Raw genomic sequence first — 24,346 nt, 5'->3', positions numbered from 1 at the left:
TGCGCTCTATCTAGGGTTTCCTATAGAAATTCTGTAGAAAATAGAATTTTTTTTTCATAAGGGATCGTCAGGCTTCTTCCAGCAAATTCCGGAGCAATATTAATGTCATGTTGTTTTCGTTACCGCAGACATGCTGTGTACGTCTTGCTTGCATAACATGCATAACCGTATGTCGCACAATAAAATACTTAATGTGACAAAAACAGCCAGGGCTCCGTCGTTTTCCTGTAACTCCCAGTGCATTCGGAGAAACGCGAACCAAGCAACAGTGAAAGGAAGAAAAATGGAACAACAAAAGAAGACGGGAAGCAGAACAGAGATGAGGAAAGTAGTGAGAGAGAAACGGGCGACACGTCCTTTACGTCATTGGCGACATAATCAAAAAGAAAAAATAGGGTGGCTCAGTCATTGGTCCAGCTCTCGAGGTCACGTGAGTTTTCCGCTACAATAGATTTCTACTACAGCTTCGCGCCCCTGGTTTCACCGTCTGACATTAGGGGTGAAAAAAAGACGCGTCTCCTAAGATGCGCAAGGAACAAAATAAAGAAAAAATGGTGTTACTTCACGAATTTTTCGCGGACGATCTATCGAACGGATTTTTGTTCTGAAAACGGCTCCGGTATCAGGTGACCGAAGGGACCAGATGTTCTCATTTGGACAACTTCGTAGCGTTTATAATTAAAAAGTTAATTAATGAAAGTTAATTAAGGCATTGCCTTAGGAGTTTTCTAATGCTCTCCTAAGGAGTGCCCTTCAGCATATGCTATATTGCAATGATTTCATCTCGGAAAAAGTGATATATATATATATTTTTTATAAAATATGTTCGCATTTAGCTGGGACACCTTGTATATCCCCCCGCATACTCTCAGGACAGCATATCGCCTTATGCATGTTCCCAATCCCGAGGTGCTGTACTCTACCTATTCCCAAGAGGGACGTGGATGTCCCTAATATCTCAGACGCTAAAGCAGATGTACAACACAAAGCACATTGCCGAGACAAAAGAGAACCTTTCGCTCGACCACCGTGTCAAGCTCAGAGTAACTTGGCAAATGGGTAGAAGTTATTGAAAAAAAAAATATTTCAGTTAAATTATTAAATACAGACCCTTGAAGGTATTTGCGACATAAAGTGTTGAAGATACATAACTTAAATACTCTACTCGATACTCTAAGTACACAGCACACATGTTGCATACATGTCTGGTTTCAGTAAATGTCTGGCCCGATAAATACCAGGGCCGTAGCGATTGGGGGGGGGGGGGGAGACGCTCGGGGCGTCCTCGCCAGAGAGGGCACCGAACGGCAGGCCTGGCGGGTTTTTGTGCAGTATAAAGCGGGAGAGAAGATAATTTGAATTTACGATCACGGGCGTGCAAATATGTGTTGTCTTTTCCTTGTTTACAGAGCCTCTGACGGCAGTGAGTGAGAGAGAGAAGGGGGGGGGGGGGCTTCACGTTTACCCTGCCCTGGGTGCAAACTCGCCTCGCGACGGCTCTGATATATATATATATAGTTGAAATACATGGGAGACAGCAGACGAAAGTAGGGGAAGTAACAAAAAATGGGTTTATTAAAACTTCAAAATTATAAAAGTTAGGGAGGATGTCTACGTTACGGCGGAAGCTCCGCCTTCTTCGGGACAAAAGAGCTATATATATATATATATATATACCTGCGAAAAGAGGAAACAGCATTGCAGTTCGTGTGAGATGTTCTTAAAAGCCACATCGACACTATTCTAATTCCGATTATTGCAGTGATGTTTCTGTTATTACGAGCTTGACGATCTAGCGACCCTGAATAATGACAGAATGCGAACATGGCCCATGAGATTAGTTTCGTACCGCTTCCGCTTATCCTGAAGAGGCAGATGCAAGTGATTAATATGCACCTGCGAAAAGAGGACAATGGAAATCGAAACATCGTTGCAATTCGTGTGCCAAATCCCTGAAAGTCGTAGCGACACTGTTCTAATTCCTACGATTTCAGTGATGCTCGTATTATTACGAACTGCGATGCGGAGGAAGGACTGAATATGTACAATACATGTACCGGATTAGAGCAGCCACGATTCAAATACGACGTGGAAGCTGGAAGACGGTTAGAACCGTACACAATTCGTAACACGAACGCACACACAAGCGTTTATGAAGGGCTCAATTTACCAGCCTGCGAGCCCTAACGAAGTGGGGGCTTGTATTGGGGAACTGGGATGGCATTTGTAACGCAGTTCACTCCTAGTCATCTAGAGAGGAACGGACATAATTGATGAGCACGTACCTCGCTCTTATTACGATCGTTGGTTGGATAACTTAAGCTCTTGACCTTTAGTGACGTCGCGAACTGCATGGTTCACAATAACGATGCTGAAGTGGTGTTGCGCAACATCGAATAAAGCAACGCCAGGAGAAAAATTTCGGCCAGGAAAAATTAAGCCAGTATAGTGTCTCATTCTGCTTCCTATTAGTGCCTCTAGTTATTAGTAGCACATACCTACTGCATAGTGCCAACCTCGCTTGCCGACATGCCAACAAAAAGTGCATGAGGTGACGATGAATCAGGACGTTTGCCACTATAATTATGGTAATTTACCCCGGGGCACACTGGTCAGTATGCGATATGGAATGATTAGGTAATAGGTGAACAAGTCATTGGCACTGCATAAAGTTTCGCACCGGCGCGTAACATCCATGCCACTAACTCAACAGTCGCAGCATGAACCATCCATGACCACGTAATGTCGTCGTACAAGGCGTAAATGTCACAACATGGGTTGAGTTCAGCTAAGGCGTATAAAAGGGCCCAGGGTTCCTTGAAGGTTCAAGAATGGAAACAGTGTCAAGCAGCAGTCCAGAGGTCGCAGTTTTTTCACATTTGGATTTCTCTGTCGTTGCTCTGTGTATGGCTTAGCGCGTGGCGGTGCTTGCAGCCTACTTCGACACCGTTGAAATTACACGCGAACTATAGCCAGATCGTAGCTCTCTACAGTAACACGCTGTGCTGCAACACCAATGAATCTTGGGACAAGCCCTGCTTGGAACCGAAAGTTACGTACGCTCCGACGCTGGTATAGCGAGTGCGGAAACGTATCCTACATTCAATGCATAACACAGCTGCTGGCAAAGATAAAAACAGGGTTCTCAGTAGGTGTGGAGTTGCGGCGGTTATTTATGACGATTGCGAGTTTCTGCCCTCAGAGCGACCAAATAAATTGAGCTAATAACATAAAAGCATGTAAATTCGGATGCTGCCAACGAGCAAGGGCAGCATGTTCGAGTCATGCAGCATGGAGCAGTTCTCACCTTTCGTGGGCGCTTTTTTGGATGCTGCTCGAAGAGGCCGAGTCAGAAGTACCCTTAACAAGAGCACGTAGCAGTGCCTAAGTGGCAAAAGCGCTTTGTGAATTCACGTTCTTGCTGGTCCCGTGCGGCCCTCCTAGAGCCTCCCGTACATTAGAGAGCATGGGCGTTCCCAGGATTTTTTTCCGGGGGGGGGGGGGCAAAGCGCTTCCAAAGGGGTGCAAGAGTGCCAGCCCTCACCCCTACCACATGTTTTTCTGGAGGAAGACGTTGCTCACTGTGTGGGTGTTCAGAGATTCCTATCATGACAACTGAGAATAGTCATTACGACCTATGACTAAAGACTGCACTATTTTCACAAGCGACCTGGGGGTTCCAGGCCCTTTGCCCCCCTCTCGGTACACCCATGTTAGAAAGTTACCTGTTCTTAAGAAGCGGCCCACCTTGCTTGACCCTGTAAGTTATCCAGACGGCCCCCTACACCCCCCCCCCCCCCAATATGGGAGACACCGCCCTAAAATTTTGTGAGATTATGCAATATTTCGTCGAAGAGCATAAACGTACAATGGAGTATCCTGCGTGTTCTGACGTCAGCCCCCCTACACAGTGCCGTGTATTAGAAGGGTGTGTGGCCATTAGGAGGAGCCTCAGAAAGAGGCTCGACCTGTGAATCAAACTTGGGGGGGGGGGGAATATATATTTATTGAATGGAAAGGTCTGCCAGACCAAGGTCGGCATGCTATTCCATTAAAAAACAAACAAAAGAAAACGAAGAATAAATAGAAAGGAAAGGACGAATAGGAAAAGGTGAGTCTCCGTAAAAAGGAGGAAAAACAAAAACGAAAAGAAATGAAAGAAAGAAAGGAAAAAGAAAAATATAGCAACGAAGAACGAAGAAAACGAAGGTGCGACTCCTGGAGCTCAGAGCTTAGAGGCCAGGCCAGTGCACTTCAGAAAGTGCAGTAAAGCAGTTGTGACGGCCCACTGCTGGTGCTGAGGCACAGGGCCAAGAAGTGCGGCCAGCTTGAGCTGGTTGTGCCCGAAACGTTCGAGGCAGAATCAAACTTGGGCGCATTTCTTTGGTTGCCGTTTTCCACGGGGGCCGCTATGGTACCAAAAATTTATCCAGAATGGAGGACGGTGCTTGGAACGGCGAAGCGGAGATGTCGTGAGAAAACATTTTCACAGAATACGAATTTAATTTCATACTGTGAGTACATATCCGCATGTACGCATCAGCAAAATCAGCGAGGGGCAGTAGAGAGGGCAGAGAGCGTGGCTTTTTTTTTTCTTTTTTGTTAGCACGTTTGCGCACGTATACTCCCGGTTGCGTTTCGCGGCTTTGGGGATACTGTAAAAGTTCTGTTCATTACTGTCGTGACATTAACAAGATGAAAAATGTATCGAATCGGCTCGACGAATGCCAAGCAGAACTGCAGTATGCAATGTCTAGATCGAACTGTCTGATTGTAAGAGGTTCTCGTACAATGGGCTGCTCCAATCAGAGAAAACAAAATAAGAAAACTGGGCCTTTAAGTCATTTCGATCAAACAAATTACTAAAAAGATATGTGCAAAGACGAGAGCACTGGACGTCACTGGGCCGTACTGGATCAAAGGCTACCGAAATGAGACTCACCTACCATGTCCGTGGACCAGCAATTTGATGTGGTTGATTTGTGATTTGTGTGTGTGTGATTTGTGTGTGATTTGTGGTTGATTGTGTGAAAGTGATTTGATTTGATTGGAGACATCCCCTAACTTTTCTCCCAGTTTACATGCAGGATGACAGCTGAGCCTTAAAAGGACCTTGAAATAACCTTGAATTTGTTCCCGTATTCCGTGGGAACAATGATAATTATGACTCCTCCCCTCCCGCACAATTTCTTTTGCAACGTCCCCCATGCTTGGTGTTCTGGATGCTGGTAACTATGTTTCAGAATGAAAATAGGTAGATGTGATAACAACAGGTGTACAAGTTACTTAATTGAAGCAAAGTAGCTGTTCGGGATGGTTATCGACTTCGTTACATATGCGGTTCCCTAGATCATGTAATTTACTTACTCAGGCATCTGTATGAAGTCGAGAATTATTACGCCTCTCATTATTAGTTGTGTTGCCCGCTCTCTTTCGCATTATGTATTATTATGAGAACGATGCACATCCAGCGTCTGCGCTAAATTCCTCGCTCGAGTACATGTTGCACACAAACTGCAATTCTGTTGGACGTATTCGTTTCTGGAGGTACTTGTCCACTAATTGCCTCTTAAAAACTTGGAAGTACGAACTTTGTGTTACGGTGATAGGAATCGTAACAGCGCTCCCCGGCCGGCACATAGCAGCCGCCGCCTACAGCAAGCTCACGGCGCAAAGGCTGGGAGAGAACGACAGCATTGTTTCCCTCTCCACTGTCCTCTCTCCTTCCTCACCCTCGCCGTACCCGGAATCGCTGCCGAAAACGGTCTTCTGCCAGCAGGTCCCCCAAGGTCGCCATTTTCCCATGTATTTGTTCCTATCCCGATGCGTGCAATGTCGGAGGCCGCCCTTAGATACCCCATTGTTACCTGACGTTGGCTTGCGTGGATTGTAGCGCGCTAAAGATCCAGTTGAAGCACAATCCAAGCCAGGCCAAGTCAGGCCTCTACAGCTCCCCGCATTTGCGGCAGTAGAAAAATAAAATCACGTCACAGTCACGTGGTATTACATCGTCAGGCATCATGACGGATGCCCATTGGCCAAAGGAGGATGCGCGCTCCGGGATTGGTTGACAAAGTTTCGAACTATCTGACAGCTCCCTTTTCGCGGGCAGACTGGGCAGTCGGCCAGGCGGGCAGCTCCAAGCAACGTCGCTGCGTCTCCGCGGCTCGCCGATGTCGGTTGACCAAAACGACCAAAGAGGAAGTGTACGGGGGGTTTGTTCGTGAGCTATAGTGACTCTGGCCATGTACTGATCTCCGATAAAGTGTCAACCTACGGACATTCTTGCCGGGTCGGAACTGGAATGCTTGGTGAGCTGACGCCTGAGGAACACTTTCGAGCGCTGTCGCATTTTCAAATACACTGACTAAGAAGAGAGTGTTCGTAACGACAAAAGTATTTCCCGTGACTGTGTGACCTACGGTGCATCGCCAGAATGAGAAGAAGATGCTCATCTATGAAACGCACGCACTCGTGGACTTCGCTCGCCTCCAGAAATAGACTGTATGTGTGCTTTGCAAGTTCGAACTTGATTTGGTTGCTGTCTATTCAAGGAACGAAACGTCCTGTACGCACGGTGAATATATGAGTCAAACATTTGAGTTTATACGTTGCATCAATAAATATGTATTTCGCCTATCAAAAATGTCTTAGTTATTTTGGAATAACGGGCGCCAGGTATGAAAACCAGTAGAAGTCAATGGCAGCCAGGGCCGGCCGAAAGACGAGCCAAACTGAAAGGTTGCTGATTGGTTGGCTGCTAGGCATCACGACGCATTTTCATTGGTTGTATGTCCAGTGTTGCCTGAATTATCTCAAACTATGGACTCTATGGGGAGCTGTGGGCGCCTGGCCAAGTCACCGAAGGAGAAATGGACGACTGCAGCGCCTGCGGCGCCTGGTACGACAGGTACGCTATGTGATGCACGCAGCCGTGCACTAGATCCTTCCGATCGCTCAACACGTTTAAAAACGGACCAAAAAGTGAAACACGACAGAGAAAGTTGTTATACGCGTTTTATTTGGACATATAAAGACTAGATTCATTCGCAGAAACAACAAAAACATTTTGCCGCTAAACTTAGCGCGCTGCAGTGATCCGGAACGGCAACAGTGGGGTATCTAGTGGCGGCCTTCTTCATTGCACGCTTTTCCGAGGTGAGTTTGGGGGACCTGTCTGCCAGCAAGCAAGTCTTCCCAACATGCCTCTCTCCGTGCAGATGGTGTTGATAAAAGCGGCCCAAAGTCCAACGTTTTGGTCTGTCACCAGTGGTATCCGTTTCAATCCAAATCCATCAATTTTCTCCAAAATGGTGGCACACAGTATATAAAGGTGAGGTATAAGTACGGGATAGATGGCAATAGCAAACCAAAAACCGAAATGCGAAGAGCAGAAAACAGAGCTCCATACTACGGCGGTTATCGTCCGGAGGAGGATTCCGTGACGTCACCCACCATTGTCGTCTGCTTCCAGGCCTGCATTCTTTCTACCTTACCGGATGCCGGATGACGTCAGCAGTGTGTTGCTTTCAGCGCCCTCTTGCTTCACAGAGGCGAAACGCCCGCTTCGCAATAATTCGTTTGAGTAAAATCTGCGCAGTTTGGGACCGAGATATTTCGTACACATGTTCCTGACATCCCAAAGATTACGGATATACCACAACCTTTGCGGCGATTTTGTTGCGAATGTCCCACTTTAAGCTCTTTAGCATTGGCTGACAGCGCGTGGCATTCATTTCTGTTCCTCATGCCTTCTTCACGTAACGACCAATGACAGGCGAGATTTAAAGTCATCGAGGTCGACTACTTTGACGAGAATAGGCCCCTGGTGTATTAGATTTACTGCATGTACTGTTGGGGACACGGTGAGCTAAAATCACCTGTCAGTACTTCGCCGTACGATATTACCTCTGTTGTGCTTGGAAGTGTTGTGCTAATATATTGTATTTGAAGGTGGACCATATGCTCCACATGCTTATTACTCGAAAGAAATAATCTTGCAACACCCGGACATCTGAGATGAGATAAACCACGGAGTGCTGATTTTATATAGCCGTGTCCCCTGCAGTACATCACGACGTTTCATATCATCCCAGCTGCCCCTGCAGCATCATAAAAAGCTCATACCCTGATACATGGATTGCACATTTGTTGAGATCAATCAAGGTCATGATGCGTGAGTGTTCCTAGGATGCTATTGTCGTGTGAAAAATAGAGTACGCGTTACTTCAGAGATAAAACAGGACACGTGTTGCCAGACACGCCGTCAAAATTACAGCTGCCGTCTACCGCAGGCAGGCAGCCACTCCTCTATCCAACGTTACCCCTCCCCCCTTACCGTTGCATGTGTGCCTTAAATCGAGTTTAGCAATTATTTTACACCTGAGATAGCGCTATTCACGGGGGTATTATATTTCAAGCGCATATACTTAAAGAAAATAACTTGCAGTTTTCTCCCGAGGTCCTAATGCTTCCTATATCGGCGAGATAAAAGTAATTCTGTTTGGTGATGTGGTGCGTTGTGTCGTGCACGCTCTCCATAATCCATCAAATGAGAGACGGCATATGAAGTGCGACAGCATACTCGTCTCATTGAGAATTCACGGAACGCTTTTTCTCACTTTTAATACGTTAGCATTATAGGAGTGTCAAAATTGAAAAAGCTGTATGGTATGTGCGTGTGTGTGTGCATGAGATCGTGAAGCCTCAACGAGGAAGTGGTTAAGTGGACATGTAAAGGGGATATAAAAAGGTAAATGTAAATGGAGCTAAATGAGATTGAATTAGTCGAAGGTAATTAGGAGTAATTAAAAGTAATTTGACGTAATTAAAGCAAGAAAATTGAGTATAAAGGTAATGATTGTAAGATATATGTAATCAAGAGAAAGATTAAATCAAACTAAAGATTCCCAAGGTAACCGCAGGCAATCAAATGTAAAGGTAACTATAACGTCAATTAAAACGAAATTGAGGGTAATTAAAGCAAGTAAACGTAATTAAAGCGAATTACATGAAATTCAAGATTATCTCATGATAATCTTGACGCTTCGCACATGGCAATCTGACCTAAATGGTGAGGCAGCGTGGCGTGGCGTTGCGTGGCATTTACTGAAAAGGCGGTCTGCCTGCCGGAAAGGGCGGCAAGTTGCCCCAAAACGAATATGGTTAAATTAAATTAAACACACACAACACATAAAAATGCTCCCGATATTCATGTCACTGACCACATTCCGCTCCTGGAAAAAGAAAAAGAAAAACCTCGCGCATACTCTTTCTGACTTTGTTAAGGCGGTGCTATGAGGTTATGAGGACATCCCATGCAGTGTAAAAGCCATGAACCTGACCTGGATCAGAACCTGACGAGCCGCTTTCCGCATTAACTCGAGTCACTAACCCTGGGATGATTGGAAAATTACACTGGATTTTTCTCGCACCTGCTTGTCTTATGTCAGCGAGCGAGTTCCCGAGTTAGGAGGTCCACTCACTTGGCTGAGCTCACCATAGCGTCACCCTGGCCTCCGTTAGACGGTATGATATGACCAAAGTGAGGCAAAGGCGATGCTTATTTAGAAATTTATCGGCTGCTTTGCCTTCCGAAAAGAAAATGCCTGAGTACCTCCAGCACATTGTACTCGAATTCAAAGGGACTATCGCATCCGGAAACGTGTGTACGAGACCGATGCGGTAATGTTCGTCACCGCTTCACAGTCTACTTGGCCAAATTTCTCTTCCGAAAACAGTTTACATATGAAATAAACGAGTTTTAAAGACTCGCGCCCCCTCTGCAGCTAAGGAAGCCCCAGCGGTAGTAACACCACGATGACGTCGGCCCAGGCACACGAATGGAAGCGCAGCGCAGGCGATTGTCTCCGAGGTCGTCTGCTTTGAGTTCGCACCGCAATGTCCGTATTTTCCGGTGTATAACGCGCACCCCTAAAAATGGACTGAGTTTGAAAAAAGTTCTACGTATAACGCGCACCGGTGCATAAAGCGCACCGCAATGTTGCTACAAGCTTCTTACAGCCACCAGTATATACAATAAAACAAGGCGGCGTATTATATATGCACATGCTTTATTTGGAACACGTTTAGTCAAAGCCGTTAAACTCTTATGCAACAGAGTCGGTATCATAGTATACTTCAGTCTCCTCTCCGCTTTCGGTTTCGCATCCCTTCTCAATCACGCCAGTCGCGCGCGAAGTTCAGGGACACGAAAAGCCCGATTCAAGAACATATGCGGCCAGTGCGTTCTCAAAACTGCGCAACATTTTATATTTTTCTTTGTGGGTGTGTCCTGTTCCACCAATCTCAGACACTTTTAAATTTGATGAAGTCTAGTGCCCTTTCGCCGGTTTTGTCATCTCACCCTAAGAGATTTGGGACAAAGCCACAGCACACCCTGGAAGACGCTAGAATTTGTACGCCACCGACCTGAAAAGGAACTCTGCAGGAAAATATTTCCGTGTATAGCGTGCACCGTTAGATAACGCGCAGGACCTCTTCAGAGCACTTTTTTACTGTATAACGCGCGCGTTATACACCGGAAAATACGGTACTAAGAGAAAAGTCATCGGTAAATACGTCGACTTTCCCTTGCCAGTGTGAGTTCTGACGCGACCATGTTGCGTGGAACACGGTGTTACGCTCGAGGCTGTACGAACGACGCTAACCACAAACAACATTCCACAAACCGATCACAGACTTTCAGCAACCAGCAGACGCCGTCCCTCCCGACCGCCGGCCGGTCGCCAAGGGCCCTTCAGCCGCTCCCTGACTGAACTTGTCCGCGCGAAAGGGCGCTCACTGATTGGCCTTGTCCAAGTGACATTTTCTCCGATTTCCAGAGAGGAAATTCCGGAATACTCTCAACGTCCGTCGTCTGCCCTTGCCATGCGTTACGTCAAACTGCACAGGAACAACTTCACTAATTCGCATCGGATTTTCGGCGTGTCAGTGATGGAGGCGGAGTGAAACGGCACAGTAGTTTCGGAATCGACCGCGACGGATGCGACAGTCCCTTTAATGAAACACGTAAAGGTAAGAAGATATGTTTTTGGTTCTATTGATTACACATATAACTACAGGTTGACGGCGTTAATTTGCAGCTCGAAATAATCAAATCTACTGCTTTGCACCAATGTCTTCTCCCCTGACTGGGTTGGCAAGCTCTAATTGACGTGTTGTCCGTTTGCCATTTTGGATCACTTTACACGTGCGTCTTCTCTTCCCCAGAGTATGCATCCAACAAAGATGCCTGTATATTCCGCTGAACGCCTGTACACAGAGCTGTACTAACGCGTTACAAGGGACGCGTTATTCGGTAACGCGTTACTGTTTGTGGTAACTAAGTAACGATTGAGTTACTTTCTCAAAAATGTAACTAGTAACGTACTTAGTTACAAAAATTGGTAACGCGTTACTGTTATGGTTATTCGTTCCTTCTTATTTTTTTTACTCAGTGTCACCAACCACGACCGCCAGTTGTCGTTTTCCCCGCGCATGTGGCGGCATTGCACGAGGCTGAAGCACGCGGCAAAATCCCCAGCGAAGAGAAAAGGATACCAGAGAGCAACGCCTTTCTCATTGCTCTAGTCTCCACAGCGTTTCAGAACACTCAATCTGTTCTTTGTGTTGCTGCTTTCAAGGATTCACTCTGCTCCGGGCGTTTAGTAGTTTGTCTCTTTGTCCCCTACTCGGGAACTCATGTCAGGCAGCTTTGAGTACCAGTTGCTACTGAGGTCCGCGTTCCTTATCGCTTTCCAGTAACGAGTAACATATTTAGTTTTTTTTTTTCTCGAGTAAACGGGTCACAGTATTGAGGTCCTGCTTTACAGTAACGTGTACAAGTCTGCACCGGGATAACTCATCATACCACACTCAACTCCATACCAGGAAAACTCATACCACAAAGATCAGCCGCTAGCGCCTGTGCGTTCGCTATCGGAGTTAAGTGGCGGGACACGCCTCCGTCTCGCGCAGTGCTTGGTACAGTGTGGAAAGTGTACTGTCAGCGTCGTTTATGTGCCCATACGAACAATAACTACCCGGGTAGTTATGCGTTCAGGTATGTGCGCGTTAGTTAGCGGTATGCGTTTTTTCGTCGCTTTCCAGGACACAAATGCGACGTGGACCAACAAGAGATGTGGAGACACATACAAATAGCATTTCACATTGAAAATTCTGGTTGGCTACATTACAGTCGTATCAGATATCTAAAGGTTCAGAACCAACGAGAATCTTTTAAATATAAATCATCAGCTTGTCCTTGAAGTCATTCGACACGGCACAAAAGTAGGTATTTGCGCGGGATTTTCGTCTCAGGCTGTGATGGAATTTCGTATGGGGAGTGTGACACCCGTATGTACCAGGGTTGCGGAATGGGATCACCCATTCCATTCCAATTTCATTCCGAGGAATGGAGATTTGTGATAATGTCATTCCTTTCAATTCCTCGGAATGAAAAGGTATGGTCGGTTCCCACTCCTGGAATGGCTTGGCAACCCCATTCCTTTAATTCCATCAATAACAGAAAAGGGACCGGTAACCGTGCTGGGTAGCCCAGCGGTGCTATAGAGGAGAGTGACATTACCCATCACGGAAGACGCAAAAAGACAAGGTTATTTCGCCCTTGACCGTGTGGCACCCAGACCAGTCCATTCCAATAGACGAGTTCAGAAAATCCCAGTGCTCTTCGCGCACGCATTGCATCCTGGATGCTTGCTGAGCGGGGGAACGAAGAAAAAATCCTTCACATTTCGCTTTCGGTGACCTTGACACGTCGTGAACAATGGACCGGTAGGGGAGAAATCGGGACAGTTTGGAGGCCACCCGTTCCTTTCGTATTAGTAAACTCCCACAGTGCAACGCGACGCTAAGCACTCTGGGATTTTCTGAACTCGTCTATTCCATTCCGGCTGGGAATGGAGTGGGATTTTGCAAACACATTTGGAATGCCCTGTTTGCTCGACGAACGAGTGGTTCTCAACAGCGAGAGTCCAGATGATATTTTCAATGGCTGCCCACAGTATTCATGTCAAGTTTTGTGTTATTTGTTTTGTGTTGTGTATTGTTATTTTGTGTTTCATTGATCCTCATAACTATACCAGTACTTGTATGTATTTTTCTTTATTCTTATGTATTTTTTATGATGTATCTAATTGCCACTCCGTGCCCGAGAGTTTGACACTTGTTTTGTTTGTTTGTTTGTCAATACCATGTAACTTTATGTGTAACACGTATAACTTCCTTATTTGGGAGGCCCTTCTTCTAGCTTTGCTACAGGGCCGCCCTTCCATTGTGTATTACCTAACCGAGAAATAAAATTAACAACAACAACAAGTCTTGCATATAGCTTATTAAGGTACGTGTTTTCAATTTTGAGTACTAGGGTCGATTCGTAGCTAACGACAGCATGCTTAACAGACTGCATATAATTGCAGTGTGCGTCCAAACCAAGAGAAGTTATTTTTCAATATTATTACCTGGGTCGGTTGGGAAACATCAGGCTGTCACGATGTTAGTGGGGCGGTGAATATTCTGCTATCTTCACACCGCTGCAAAATATCAATATGGTACGTTTCTAACGCGAATGAAACACAGATGGACAAACGCATCATAATATTTAAATAATTAAATAATACGTTTCATAAAAGAAATAGTGTGTATCGTGTGCCGAGATCTCAGCACATGTCAGGGAAATCTAAAGCAAGCCAAATTAATTGACGTGCCGATAACTCCGCTGTTACTCATGATGATCATAGAGTGACGTTATACCCTGAATTATCACAAAATAGCAGTGTCAGTGTGTAAATTAAGGCCATGACTCAGCAGATAGACTGCATGATGAAAAATAAATGTGTAATACACCTGTATCTTAAACATAAACACCAGCGGATGCATCCAACACTTTCGCAAAAAACGACTCAAACCGATCATCCCTAATATTAATATACGTATTTCTTTGTTGAATACTTCCCTGTTGATTACTTCCTGGTGTGCACGGCAATAATATTGCAATATTGTTACCGTTGACCGGCCCACTTTTACGGTGAGATTGTAAGCCGGCGTACTCACATTTGCCTGCACCACGCACATACCTGTCATGGTTACAACGGGAGAGACTGTTTCTATTTCTTTTCCTTTTTGATTAAATAAATGAACAGTCTTCAGAAGGGAACGTCCCCTGCTAATTATGGGTTTACTGATCAACTCAATCACAGTTGAAATTCAGCGCTGTTCACGTCTACATTCGTTACTTCAACGCACTGGGTGGAGGTCGCTTTTGCAAACGTCTCCCTTCACTAGCCGGCAGGATCTTCGCCAGAGGCGCTCATCAGAGTCCTTGGCGCGCCGTCCATAGTTTGCGAACGGTACATATAGACTTGTACCGAAGAAACGTCGCTGTGACGTAATCATGACGTTGGTAGACATAGCGAAACCGAAACAGCGCGGACGGAGAACACCGCCGTTTCACCAAGCCGTATTCTTTCACGAAGGTCAAAGGTCACTGCTTTGTATTAATGGTACACACAAATGAGGTCATGTTTTTAGTCGCTTTGGTGTCTTCATTCGCGTTCCCAGTCCACCGCGGAAAGAAAATGAGGCTCCACCCAAGGGTTGGTTGCATCGTCTCGAAAGTCAATGTAATGCTGTGCGGAACGTGGTACGACTTAGTTCGCTCTTGCTTCGTATAGAGACAACTCGTGCACTCCTAGAGAAACTCATGCCCTTCAGGCTCTTGAAGATGGAAGAGCACGGGAGCCATCTTTAGAAAGAGCTACCGAAAAGGTAAGGCTACCAGTAGAATGAAGCAGAACAAGGCCGTGCAGCTAATAATATGTAAGAAATTGCATAAAATTTGTACAATATGAAAATGTGTTTATAAGTGCTCAACGCCGGCATACCAGCACTGGACAGCTGTTTCAGCCTTATTGGACCATCATCAGCAGTGCGCAGGTAGGCGACGTTTCAGCAAGTGTCCTCTGAAGGTACGTGGCACGTGACCTTCCGACGCTATGCTCTACACATACTCTACGTGCAGCCATACAGCTTGGGCTAATTTTCTTCCTTGTATACTTAACTTGCTTTGCACTGGGCTTTCAGTGGTGAGTCACTCACCCTGACGGGAGGTCCTCAAGTGACCTTCCGACGCCACTTGCTCCAACGTCGCCTACTTGCGCACTGCTGCTTGATGGCACAATAAAGCCGAAACAGCTGTCCAGTGCTGGTATGGCGGCGTTGAGCACTTATAAACACATACTCTTCGTGCAGCCAAAGAGCTTCGACTAATTTTCCTCCTTATTTACAATATGAAAAGCTATATTTAAACGTGGCTTTCTTGTGACTTATCGATTTTTTGTAATAGTAGTTCCAGTCTACCAAGTTGGATACGCTGTTGCACCATCTGATGTCATTTGTTTGTAAACAGGGGAGGTCTGTTGCGGGATGTACCTTATATTGAAGAAAATTTACACAAATAACGTAACACAGCATAACTACATTAAAATACATAATAAATATACGTGCGATAACAATACTTGACAATACAGATACAGGCTAAGATATATGAATAACATTGATTGCATAAGAACACATTAATTAAGGGTTTTTTTCCTACAAACAAACACATATACAATCAGGGTTAACTCATCTAATTGTTTGGAAGCGTGTACGCAACTCCGCGTGTTACGTTAACTGATGACGTGGTGAGGCGGCTCTCCGCCAACACTCCCCAGCCCTTCATAATATGCGGGGACTTTAATGCGCATAACGTTGTCTAAGGCGGTCAGCACTCGGATGCAAGGGGTCTTCTATTTGGCCACATGGCTGCAGAATTTGGAGATTAGCCGTTGAACGACGGCTCGTCTACTTTTTTCCGGGGTGCGCGCTATTCCAGCTGTTTGGACGCCTCCTTTTGTTCTACTGACATAGCCAGGACCCTACACTGGATGACAGATGTGGAGCCCATGGGTAGCGACCACGTCCCCGTCCTGATATGTCACTTATCTGTCTCACAAATTAGGCGGCACGCACGGATCACTAACTGGCGGCAATTCACTCAAGCCATGGAGCTCGGAGGACAATTCGCTTTGGCCCACCTCACCTCTACTCATCCCCATTGCCGACAAATCTTCACCGATGCCTCCGTAATGCCTGACGCATTGGGTGCGGCCTTTTACGTCACCGATACAGACCATGAACAGACCTACAAACTGCCCTACCCCATGTCGTCCAACGAGGCTGAACTCTTCGGAGTCCTTACCGCCCTGGAATATTTCTGACCTGCCACCTGGGAAATGGGTCGTGCTCACCGACAGCAAGGCGTCCCTCCTCCGCTTGATGTCGTGCCGCCCCAGCCTCATACAGGATATACCCAGCCTGATCATGCAGACGTACAACAGGCTCAATGCCAATGGTCATGCTTTGAACTTCCAATGGGTACCCGGTCACGTGGGTAACACATGCGCAGATGCGACTGCAAGACGAGCTGCCACAGCCGCTACTCGTGCCACTGCACGTCTGCCCCTTACACTTTCGGCTTGCCATGTATCTATTCGCCGCCGGTGTGCTGCCCGTGCCCAAGCATTTAGATCTGAGGCTGCTGCCTACAGCAGTCACATGCAGTCCATGGACCCCTCGGTTGCCTTCTTCATTGCATGTTGGAGCAGTCGTCTGGAAGAATCACTGCTGCACCGCCTCCGTCTCAACGTAACGTCCAACATAACAGCCTTAGCCGAGACGAGGGAACCACCCATACCTACACTTCGAAATGTTGAAGCCTTGCGTCACTACACTCGTCTTGTAACCCGTCATCGGAGTCACCCGCTTGCCAGGGCTATCCTCATTCGCCCTAACTTTGGCATACATAGGCTCGTAATCCCGCTGCTTCATGAAATTCCGCGCCGCAAAGCGTTGCGTATCCCAAGCTGGCCCCATGAATCCTCCGTCAGCCTGATGTTATCGTGGATATACCTGGTATAACGAATAAAGGATCAACTCCAACGCCAGTCCTTAAGCAGCTCACTCTGGAACATATCATAAGGCATGCAGAAAGGACGATGATTTTCACGGATGCATGCACCAACCACAGGATCTTCTTGCGCGTTCGTCATCCTGGGCTCCAGTGTCCGCCATGCTGTGCGCTTATCGCACCAAACGTCTTCTACGGCTGCAGAGCTGTACGCTGTTCTCAATGCCGTCCAGTACATTGCCAACCAAGCAACACGTGGTGAGTCGTCAATCCTTTCTGATTCGAAGAGCGGTCTTGAAGCACTACACGCACCTGTGGCCTCCAGTGGCATTGTGGTCATAGTGTAGGACATCATTTTATCGTACAATGTCAATGTCGCAAAAGGGCACACAATCGAGCTCCAGTGGATCCCCGGTCACACCGGCATTGCTGGGAATGATGCTGCTGACAGTGAAGCACGTGATGCTCACCAACGAGGTCCCACGCAAATGATATATTTCACCTCTGAGGATGCGAAACGTACGTTGTGTGTCATCCAGCGTAGTTCGGTTCGGAGTCAGTGGTCGAATTCCGCAGAGCCGACGTCGCTGCTGCGCAGAATTGACCCGGACCTATCTTACCGAATCCTTCCGCGGATATCCCGGCCGCTCGAAGCTTTGCTTCACAGACTCCGATTCAGTGCCCCATTGGCCAAAGCACTTCTGTTCCTTCGTCGTTGTGTTCAACGTGTGGTGTGCGTGAAGATTCGGCACATATTCTTCTCGAATGTGCGCAGTTTCGCACTGCCCGTTTGCAACTTCAGAGATCCCTAGACCGTCTTGATAGCCGACCTTTTGACGTCGTGAAAGTGCTGGGCGAATGGCCTGCGATTCATCGTCAGGGTGCACAGCGCTCACTCTCCACCTTCGTTAAGAGCATAACAGAGCTCTCGTCTTTTTAGACGTTTTTTTTTCCTTTTTCTCTACTAGACCTGGAGTAGCTTGTCCCACGGTAAGCGGGCTCACACCTACATTTTAATGCGTTAGCATTAGAGTCCTCGCTAGGCAAGAATCGCGGCGTGTTGTGTCTGTAGCCACGGAAGTGGAGAGAGGCGCTCCGAGGGGAGAGGAGGAGAGGGCACGCGGATCTCCCGACGCGGCGCCGGCGTGGCGGCAGTGGCAGGTGTGGCTCTGGCATGGAGGAAGCAAAGCTAAGGAGACCCCACGTCGGCTCAGATAGGGAAGCCGGAAGTTCTCCGGCAGCCATTTTATTTCGGGCAAACAACATAGTGCCCATGGGAGTTGGTTGTAGAGTTCGGTGTTGTTTTACCCGCCTCGACAACTCCACGGCTTCGAGTTTCCTGTGCTTGCAGTGGTCATAGCGAACCGAAAGTGGCAAATTAACATGCGAAGCGGCTTTGTTCTTCGATGCGGGAATCATTCGACCCGACAAGCGTGCGGAATTACTTTTCACAAGTGAGCGTTCGAAAGATAATACAACAACAACATAGATGAATGGACGATGATGATGATGCGGGATGTTTCCCTGCGTTGAGTGCAGAACCCTACCCCACTCCAAAAAGGTTCACATGAAGGATGAAGAGGGAAGGAAAACAAAAGAAATCCCTACAGTTCTTGAAGGAGGCCGGTGGCCCTCAGAAAGGAAAGAAAACCGCGAAGTGCACGACGTATATGTGCAGGGTTCCGAAGGACCAGGATCGTGGTGCCAAACGGCTGGAGGCCTTGGAAATGTCTCCAGAATGGGATCTGCCAAAGTCGATATACGTATGTTCGCTACACTTTCAAGAACAATATATGGACCGCAATCCCATAGGAAATGCACGTTTGCGTGAAGGTCGTGAAGGTGCAGTTCTTACTATTGCGTTCCAATTTGAGGTAAGGAGGGGAATGACAAGATCCGAACACCTTGAAATAACCGGTGTTTTATCATGAGTGCACAAAGGCGGTGTCATCTTTGTTTCCGGCCAGCGACGTTGGCCAGTAGCAGCAGCAGGGCGTTTCCCTCGCACACGAGCACACCTGAAGCGAATCTGCTATTACATCTGATGGGCCTGAACCTGAAGCAATCGTTGAGGTACGGATGTGTGAACACAATGCAGGACACATTTCATTTCCTTTTCTTTTTCTGACACTTAGATGTCATTATTAGATTTCTGTAATTTGTAATTTTTCTGTTCCTTGGAGTTAGGTGATTGTGTAAAACTATGGGGCAACATATAGCTGGAGAAAGAACTTCCTTTCAATCCAAGCTTCAATCACTCTTTGCTCCATGAGAGCAGCGAGTAACTTAAAATATTACATGCTTATGACTCCTGCTTGTTAAGGTGAACAGTAACATACATTGTGTGACTGGTAGGGCCATTCAATGAATTTGCAACGGTGACATAGTTCACCCGTTTAGAAACTGTGCAGACGGCAACGCTGTAGCCTTTGACACTCTTTGATGAATGATATCTTCCTATACTAGAAAATACGCGCTTTTGCATTGCTCCAACTCACAATGCTTGTGGATGGTGGGCAGTCAAGTCATGATGAGGAAGTGGAAGCACTTGCAAATGTGGTATGTACACCCACACAAGAAAAGCATGTTACGCCTGAACAATATTCACACTCCAGTGCGCAGTATAAAGTGATCAGGGGTGGCGGAACAGGGGGAAAAGGGTACATTCCCTCCCTGAATTCCTCAACAGGTGCATACAATTGTCATGAAGAAAGGGAGCCAGTCGGCTTCTCCAGGTATATTTCAGATGATTAAAATGTCCCAATTTTACCTCCATCACAAAATCAGAATATATAAGCCCTTATGCAGGAGATTCAGAAGCGAGTAGGAAGCACTGCTCACGTAATGATATGTCTCCCACAGAAGGGGTGCACAGATTACGGCATGGTGGCAAAGAATGCCATTCAGTAATGTCCTGAGTTTCGCACGAAATCGACAAACTTCCCTGGCATCTGAAACTCTCCAGACACGAAAAGGATCCAAGGAAATGAGACTGTTCCAAATGTATTCGCTGGAAAAATTTGTGGGCAGTGAGGCAGTCGTTTGGCATGAATTCCCCTGGGTTGAGGACGTTTCACCGCCCCTGGAAGTGATGGCAAGAGGATGAACATTTTTCTGCATGGTGTTACCCTTCCTTGGCTTCACCGGAGCTATTTTGTCTTTTATCTGCTTTCTTTTCAGAGTGAGCCAGGGACAGCTTTTCTTCCCAGAACTCAGGATCAGGAGTCAACAGCATTTCTGGGATCACACCATGCACCATGATGTGCAGGAAGTTTTCACACTTTTAAATTTACTGGATGTCAACAGATGCAGCCAAGTACCCTATCAGGGATATTGCTGTAACCATAGCCTGTGTTTAGTGCTTGGCTGAATCCACCATGTCACGCATATTGGACACAATTTTGATGTTTCTATCTACTGTATCATTTTGACAAGGCTATTCTTTCTTTCTATAAAGGTATAGTGAGTGACCGGGATGTTCTATTTTCAGGATCTCCTCTGGGACCCGTTTGCAAGCACAGAAGAAACTGCAAGATACTTTTTTTTTACTTCCTTTCCCCTTTTCTTTTTGCTTTGTACTTTATTCTTCGGACACTCCACTTACCATGTTCTAGTTTTTGGGATTTGGTATTGGTAATGATCTAATTCTACAACTGTCTTTTTCACACATATAATAAAGCAGGGCAGCAGAGGGTTTCGGTCCCCACCTGCGCCATACCAAAGTCGCCCTACGGATCCAGATATGGACGTACGTTGTATTTCATCAGATCTCATTGCCATCCCAGCGTGCTAACACTGCTTTGTTAATCAGCCAGGAACACAAGAACTGGAAAACAAACAATTGAAAATTTGTTGTTTTAGTGACAACACATTTCCTCTGCAGTGATTCAATGTGACGTATTTGCTTGGTTGATGATATATTGCTCTTGTTATTTAGCTTCAATGGGCCACTCCTCATGCAACCACATCTGTGCAACCTGAAACACCTACCCCGCTTCGTTTGGTAAGATACCTTGGGACATGTGTGGGCCGAACGTGAAGTACAACAGGTCACAGTGTGTGAGGCAGCCTCGTGATGAGGGCTACAATCCCCATTTTTTTCTTTCAATCATCATCATCATCATCAAAGGGCAGAGCGGGCAATACAATGCTGACATTGTACTGTGAGTTGAAGCACTTGAATAGGAACCGACAAGACACTACCCTCCGTCCAATGGAGTCCCCATGGTGTTGCAACAGGGCATGCAAGCAACGGGGGAGGGGAACGGATGTTTCAGTGGTTTCCGTTTCAATCTTACGATCCAGCATAATGTAACATTTCCTGCGTCACAACATAATAAAAAACACAAAATACATCAAAATTAATGTGCATTTCGTTTATAAAACAAGCGTGATAATTCGAAGATTCGCCAATGCAGGGGTCACATTTTTAAACACCTTCTCTACAGGTCTATGGTGATGATTTTGAGCTCTTCCTCGACTATACTCCCGACACAGTTCTCAACGACAAGAGTCGTATTCTCGTCACGCATCAAGAAAAAGATGAATCACGTACGCCAGTCAGTTTCCAGCGCCCAGCAACAAGAATGTGAAAGGTACGAAACAATGTAAGACGCAGGAAACAAGCGTTCATTTTTTTCTTCTTCTTTTGTGTTACCAATAGGAACGAGGTTGCATTGGATCCACATGCAATGACTAGCACAGAAATTTGTGATGATACCCCACAAGCAACAAGCTACGCGCTGCCGAAGTTTCCGGCAGATATACAACTTTCCTTGAAAGCATGGCAGGATAAAGTTATACAGAGCTTGCTTCGCACCCGTATCGTATCTTGGATTTATCACGACCTGTGCAGATATGGCCTGTAAGTGTGGCACAGTCCTTTTTGTCTTCATATTTTATTTATCTTCCCCTGCCTGTGTCCTTAAGGCACATTTGCCAGTTTGGCAGCTGCTATTAGCATTCCGCATGTTTATTTCAGACATAGTGTATACCACTATTCACACAAAAGAAACCCCAGCTTTGAACTAACGTACAGAAAAGGGGACAGCTACGTTATGCTGTGTCCCTTTCTTTGTTTTAGATCATAGCTCTTGCTTCCTTAGTGTGGAGATCATATCAGCTTGCTTGCATCAGTGATATTTTGCCAGTGCTGCATTTTCTGTACACCACAGTTATTACCATGATTCATTACACAGCTATCCACAAAAGCTCTACAGTGAGGCAGCACGCCAACTTGTGTTGCGTGACCACAGACTGAGAGATGCAGTTGCTGGTTATGTAAGCTACCCTGTCTGCGTCCCATTTGTACGGTTGTGTTGCAAACTTGTGCATTATTGTAGGACTCCTGGCAGCGTTCACTACGTTGGAAGGCAAAGTACGAAAGGCATAAACTAAAATCAGTGGGGGAAATCAAGCAACAGGGAGAAGTTTGCCGCTAAAAACGCATCTCCTGTAGTGTCACCAAATCCCGGGAGAGTGTCACGTAACATTAAGGTATGTGGTAGTGATCAAACAGCAGTGATAAGGTACAGTGACTATACATGTCCGAAGCATAATTAAATTTAAGCCTGTGATTTTCAGCTTGTTGCTGTGAAGCTTGAAAGAAAGCTACGTGTTATTACTCTCTGCAGTGAATAAAAAGTCTGTTAAATGGAACTGCCATGTGAATGCAAAGCAAAACAAGCAGGGAGAGGAAAAACAACAATGAAGAAACACATTACTCGTTGGCAACTACTCATGATCTGCAGTCCATAGATGCACCTATAGGTGCATAGGTGCACCTATGGACTGCAGATCATGAGTAGTGCCCAACGAGTAATATGTTTCTTCATTGCTGTTTTTCCTCTCCCTGCTTGTTTTGCTTTCATGCATCTAGGACGCAGAAGTTGTGACCGAAGATGCACACTCCGTTGAATACCACAAGGCTCAGACGATAAAGGAGTTGCAAAAGAGCGTTCCTGATAATGCAAAGGTTGAGGATGCTATGAGCCGAACATTCGGATCAAGACGTATGTGGACTGAGAGTGAAAAACCGTCAGCAGCTTCAATTCTGAAAACATACCCTGCGCTGTGCTTGGGAAAACACGTATGCATGCGCATCACAATTGAATGTTTGTAGAGGATTCACTTCTGTTGCTTGTTGTTTTCATAAATTAGGATTGTCTTTCGTGCTTTTGTTTTTGTGTTCTTCAACTATGGTTTCGACTGCCCTTCTACGTCTTTGTGCGTCTGTTGCTGCTGTAAGCCGAATTCATGCATTGATTGCATCTTATTTCACATATGTTACTACAATGTCACATGGCTTGTTCATGTGGCAAACGATTTTCCTCTGTTCTATAACGATGTACATCTTCATGTCTTCTTTGCATCTTCAATGGAAGCCATGAATATCTTGCTAATTGTATTCTATTTCAGATCTTTGCAGAGTTTTCTCGACTTACGCAAATGGACCTTGAATCACAGTTTTCTGACGTCGTTGCAACACAGTTTCAAACCCTTGTTAACTTAGCTGCAGAAAAGGAGAAACCAGATGCGCTGATCCAGGTGTTCCCTACTTGTGGTCAGGGAACGGAACCGGTATTTTTTTCGGTCCGGTTCGGGTTCGGGTTCACGCATATTGGTTCGGTTCGGGTTTAGCTCTGCTGAACCGAAATTATCAGCTTGAACCGGTTCAGGTATATCGGTTCGGTTCGGGTTCGGCTCAGGGAGAACCCCCCCCCCCCCCACCCCCGCACATACACAGACAAAAAAAAAAAAAATCTGTCAGCGGTCGGGGCATTTACAGGGATTGGAACAGTTACTTTTTTCGGCCTCGGTTTAACCGGTTCACGGGCAGTAATTTTGCTACATGCGAGCAAGCTTACGCTCACCGTACACGATTGTAAGCGAAAGGTGTGAGATAAACGTTTCAGGTGAGCAAAAAAAAAAGGTCGGTCAGTAGTACAATTAATTCACCTCTGAAGCGATTCCCGAACCGGTAACCGTATCAATTTTTTTCGGTTCAGTTCCGGTTCGGCTCAGGACAAGCAAGAAAACTGTTCGGGTTCGGTTCGGGTTCGTCAGAAAATAACGTTTTTTTCCGGTTTTCGGTTCGGGTTCAGTTCCGGTTCCGATCCCTGCTTGTGATACAGCACATAGTGACTCGAAGAAAGGTATTGTGACACTTTTAAAAACGAGCTTGGTGTGCATAGGTGGAGATAAAAAGCATGCCAATGAATGTATTTCATTTTGTGTGCGCACTCTTTTTTGTCTTGGATGTATTTTTAATCCACTTGTTGTCAAACGCTGTTTCCTCTGGGTATTAGTTATTAATGCGTTAGTATTAAGAGCGTCAAAATGGGAAAAGCTGTATATATATATATATATATATAAAGA

At 46.1% G+C, this 24,346-nt stretch overlaps 1 protein-coding gene across 1 annotated transcript in view; it reads left to right on the top strand.

The window, feature by feature from the left end:
* LOC135384795 (uncharacterized) overlaps positions 1-23,090 on the top strand; it is a 32,666-nt gene extending 9,576 nt beyond the window's left edge. Inside the window, exons 4-7 of the mRNA XM_064613981.1 lie at positions 21,418-21,557; positions 21,633-21,833; positions 22,168-22,249; positions 22,848-23,090. Of these exons, the coding sequence (XP_064470051.1) occupies positions 21,418-21,557; positions 21,633-21,833; positions 22,168-22,249; positions 22,848-23,090 (666 nt within the window). The remainder of the gene's footprint in view (positions 1-21,417; positions 21,558-21,632; positions 21,834-22,167; positions 22,250-22,847) is intronic.
* The last annotated feature ends 1,256 nt before the right edge of the window (positions 23,091-24,346 follow it).

The sequence above is a fragment of the Ornithodoros turicata genome, chromosome 2 (assembly GCF_037126465.1).
Source record: "Ornithodoros turicata isolate Travis chromosome 2, ASM3712646v1, whole genome shotgun sequence".
In the NCBI taxonomy this organism is placed as follows: domain Eukaryota; kingdom Metazoa; phylum Arthropoda; class Arachnida; order Ixodida; family Argasidae; genus Ornithodoros; species Ornithodoros turicata.
Note: the sequence above shows the minus strand (reverse complement) of the source record. Positions and strands in the feature narration are given on the sequence as shown.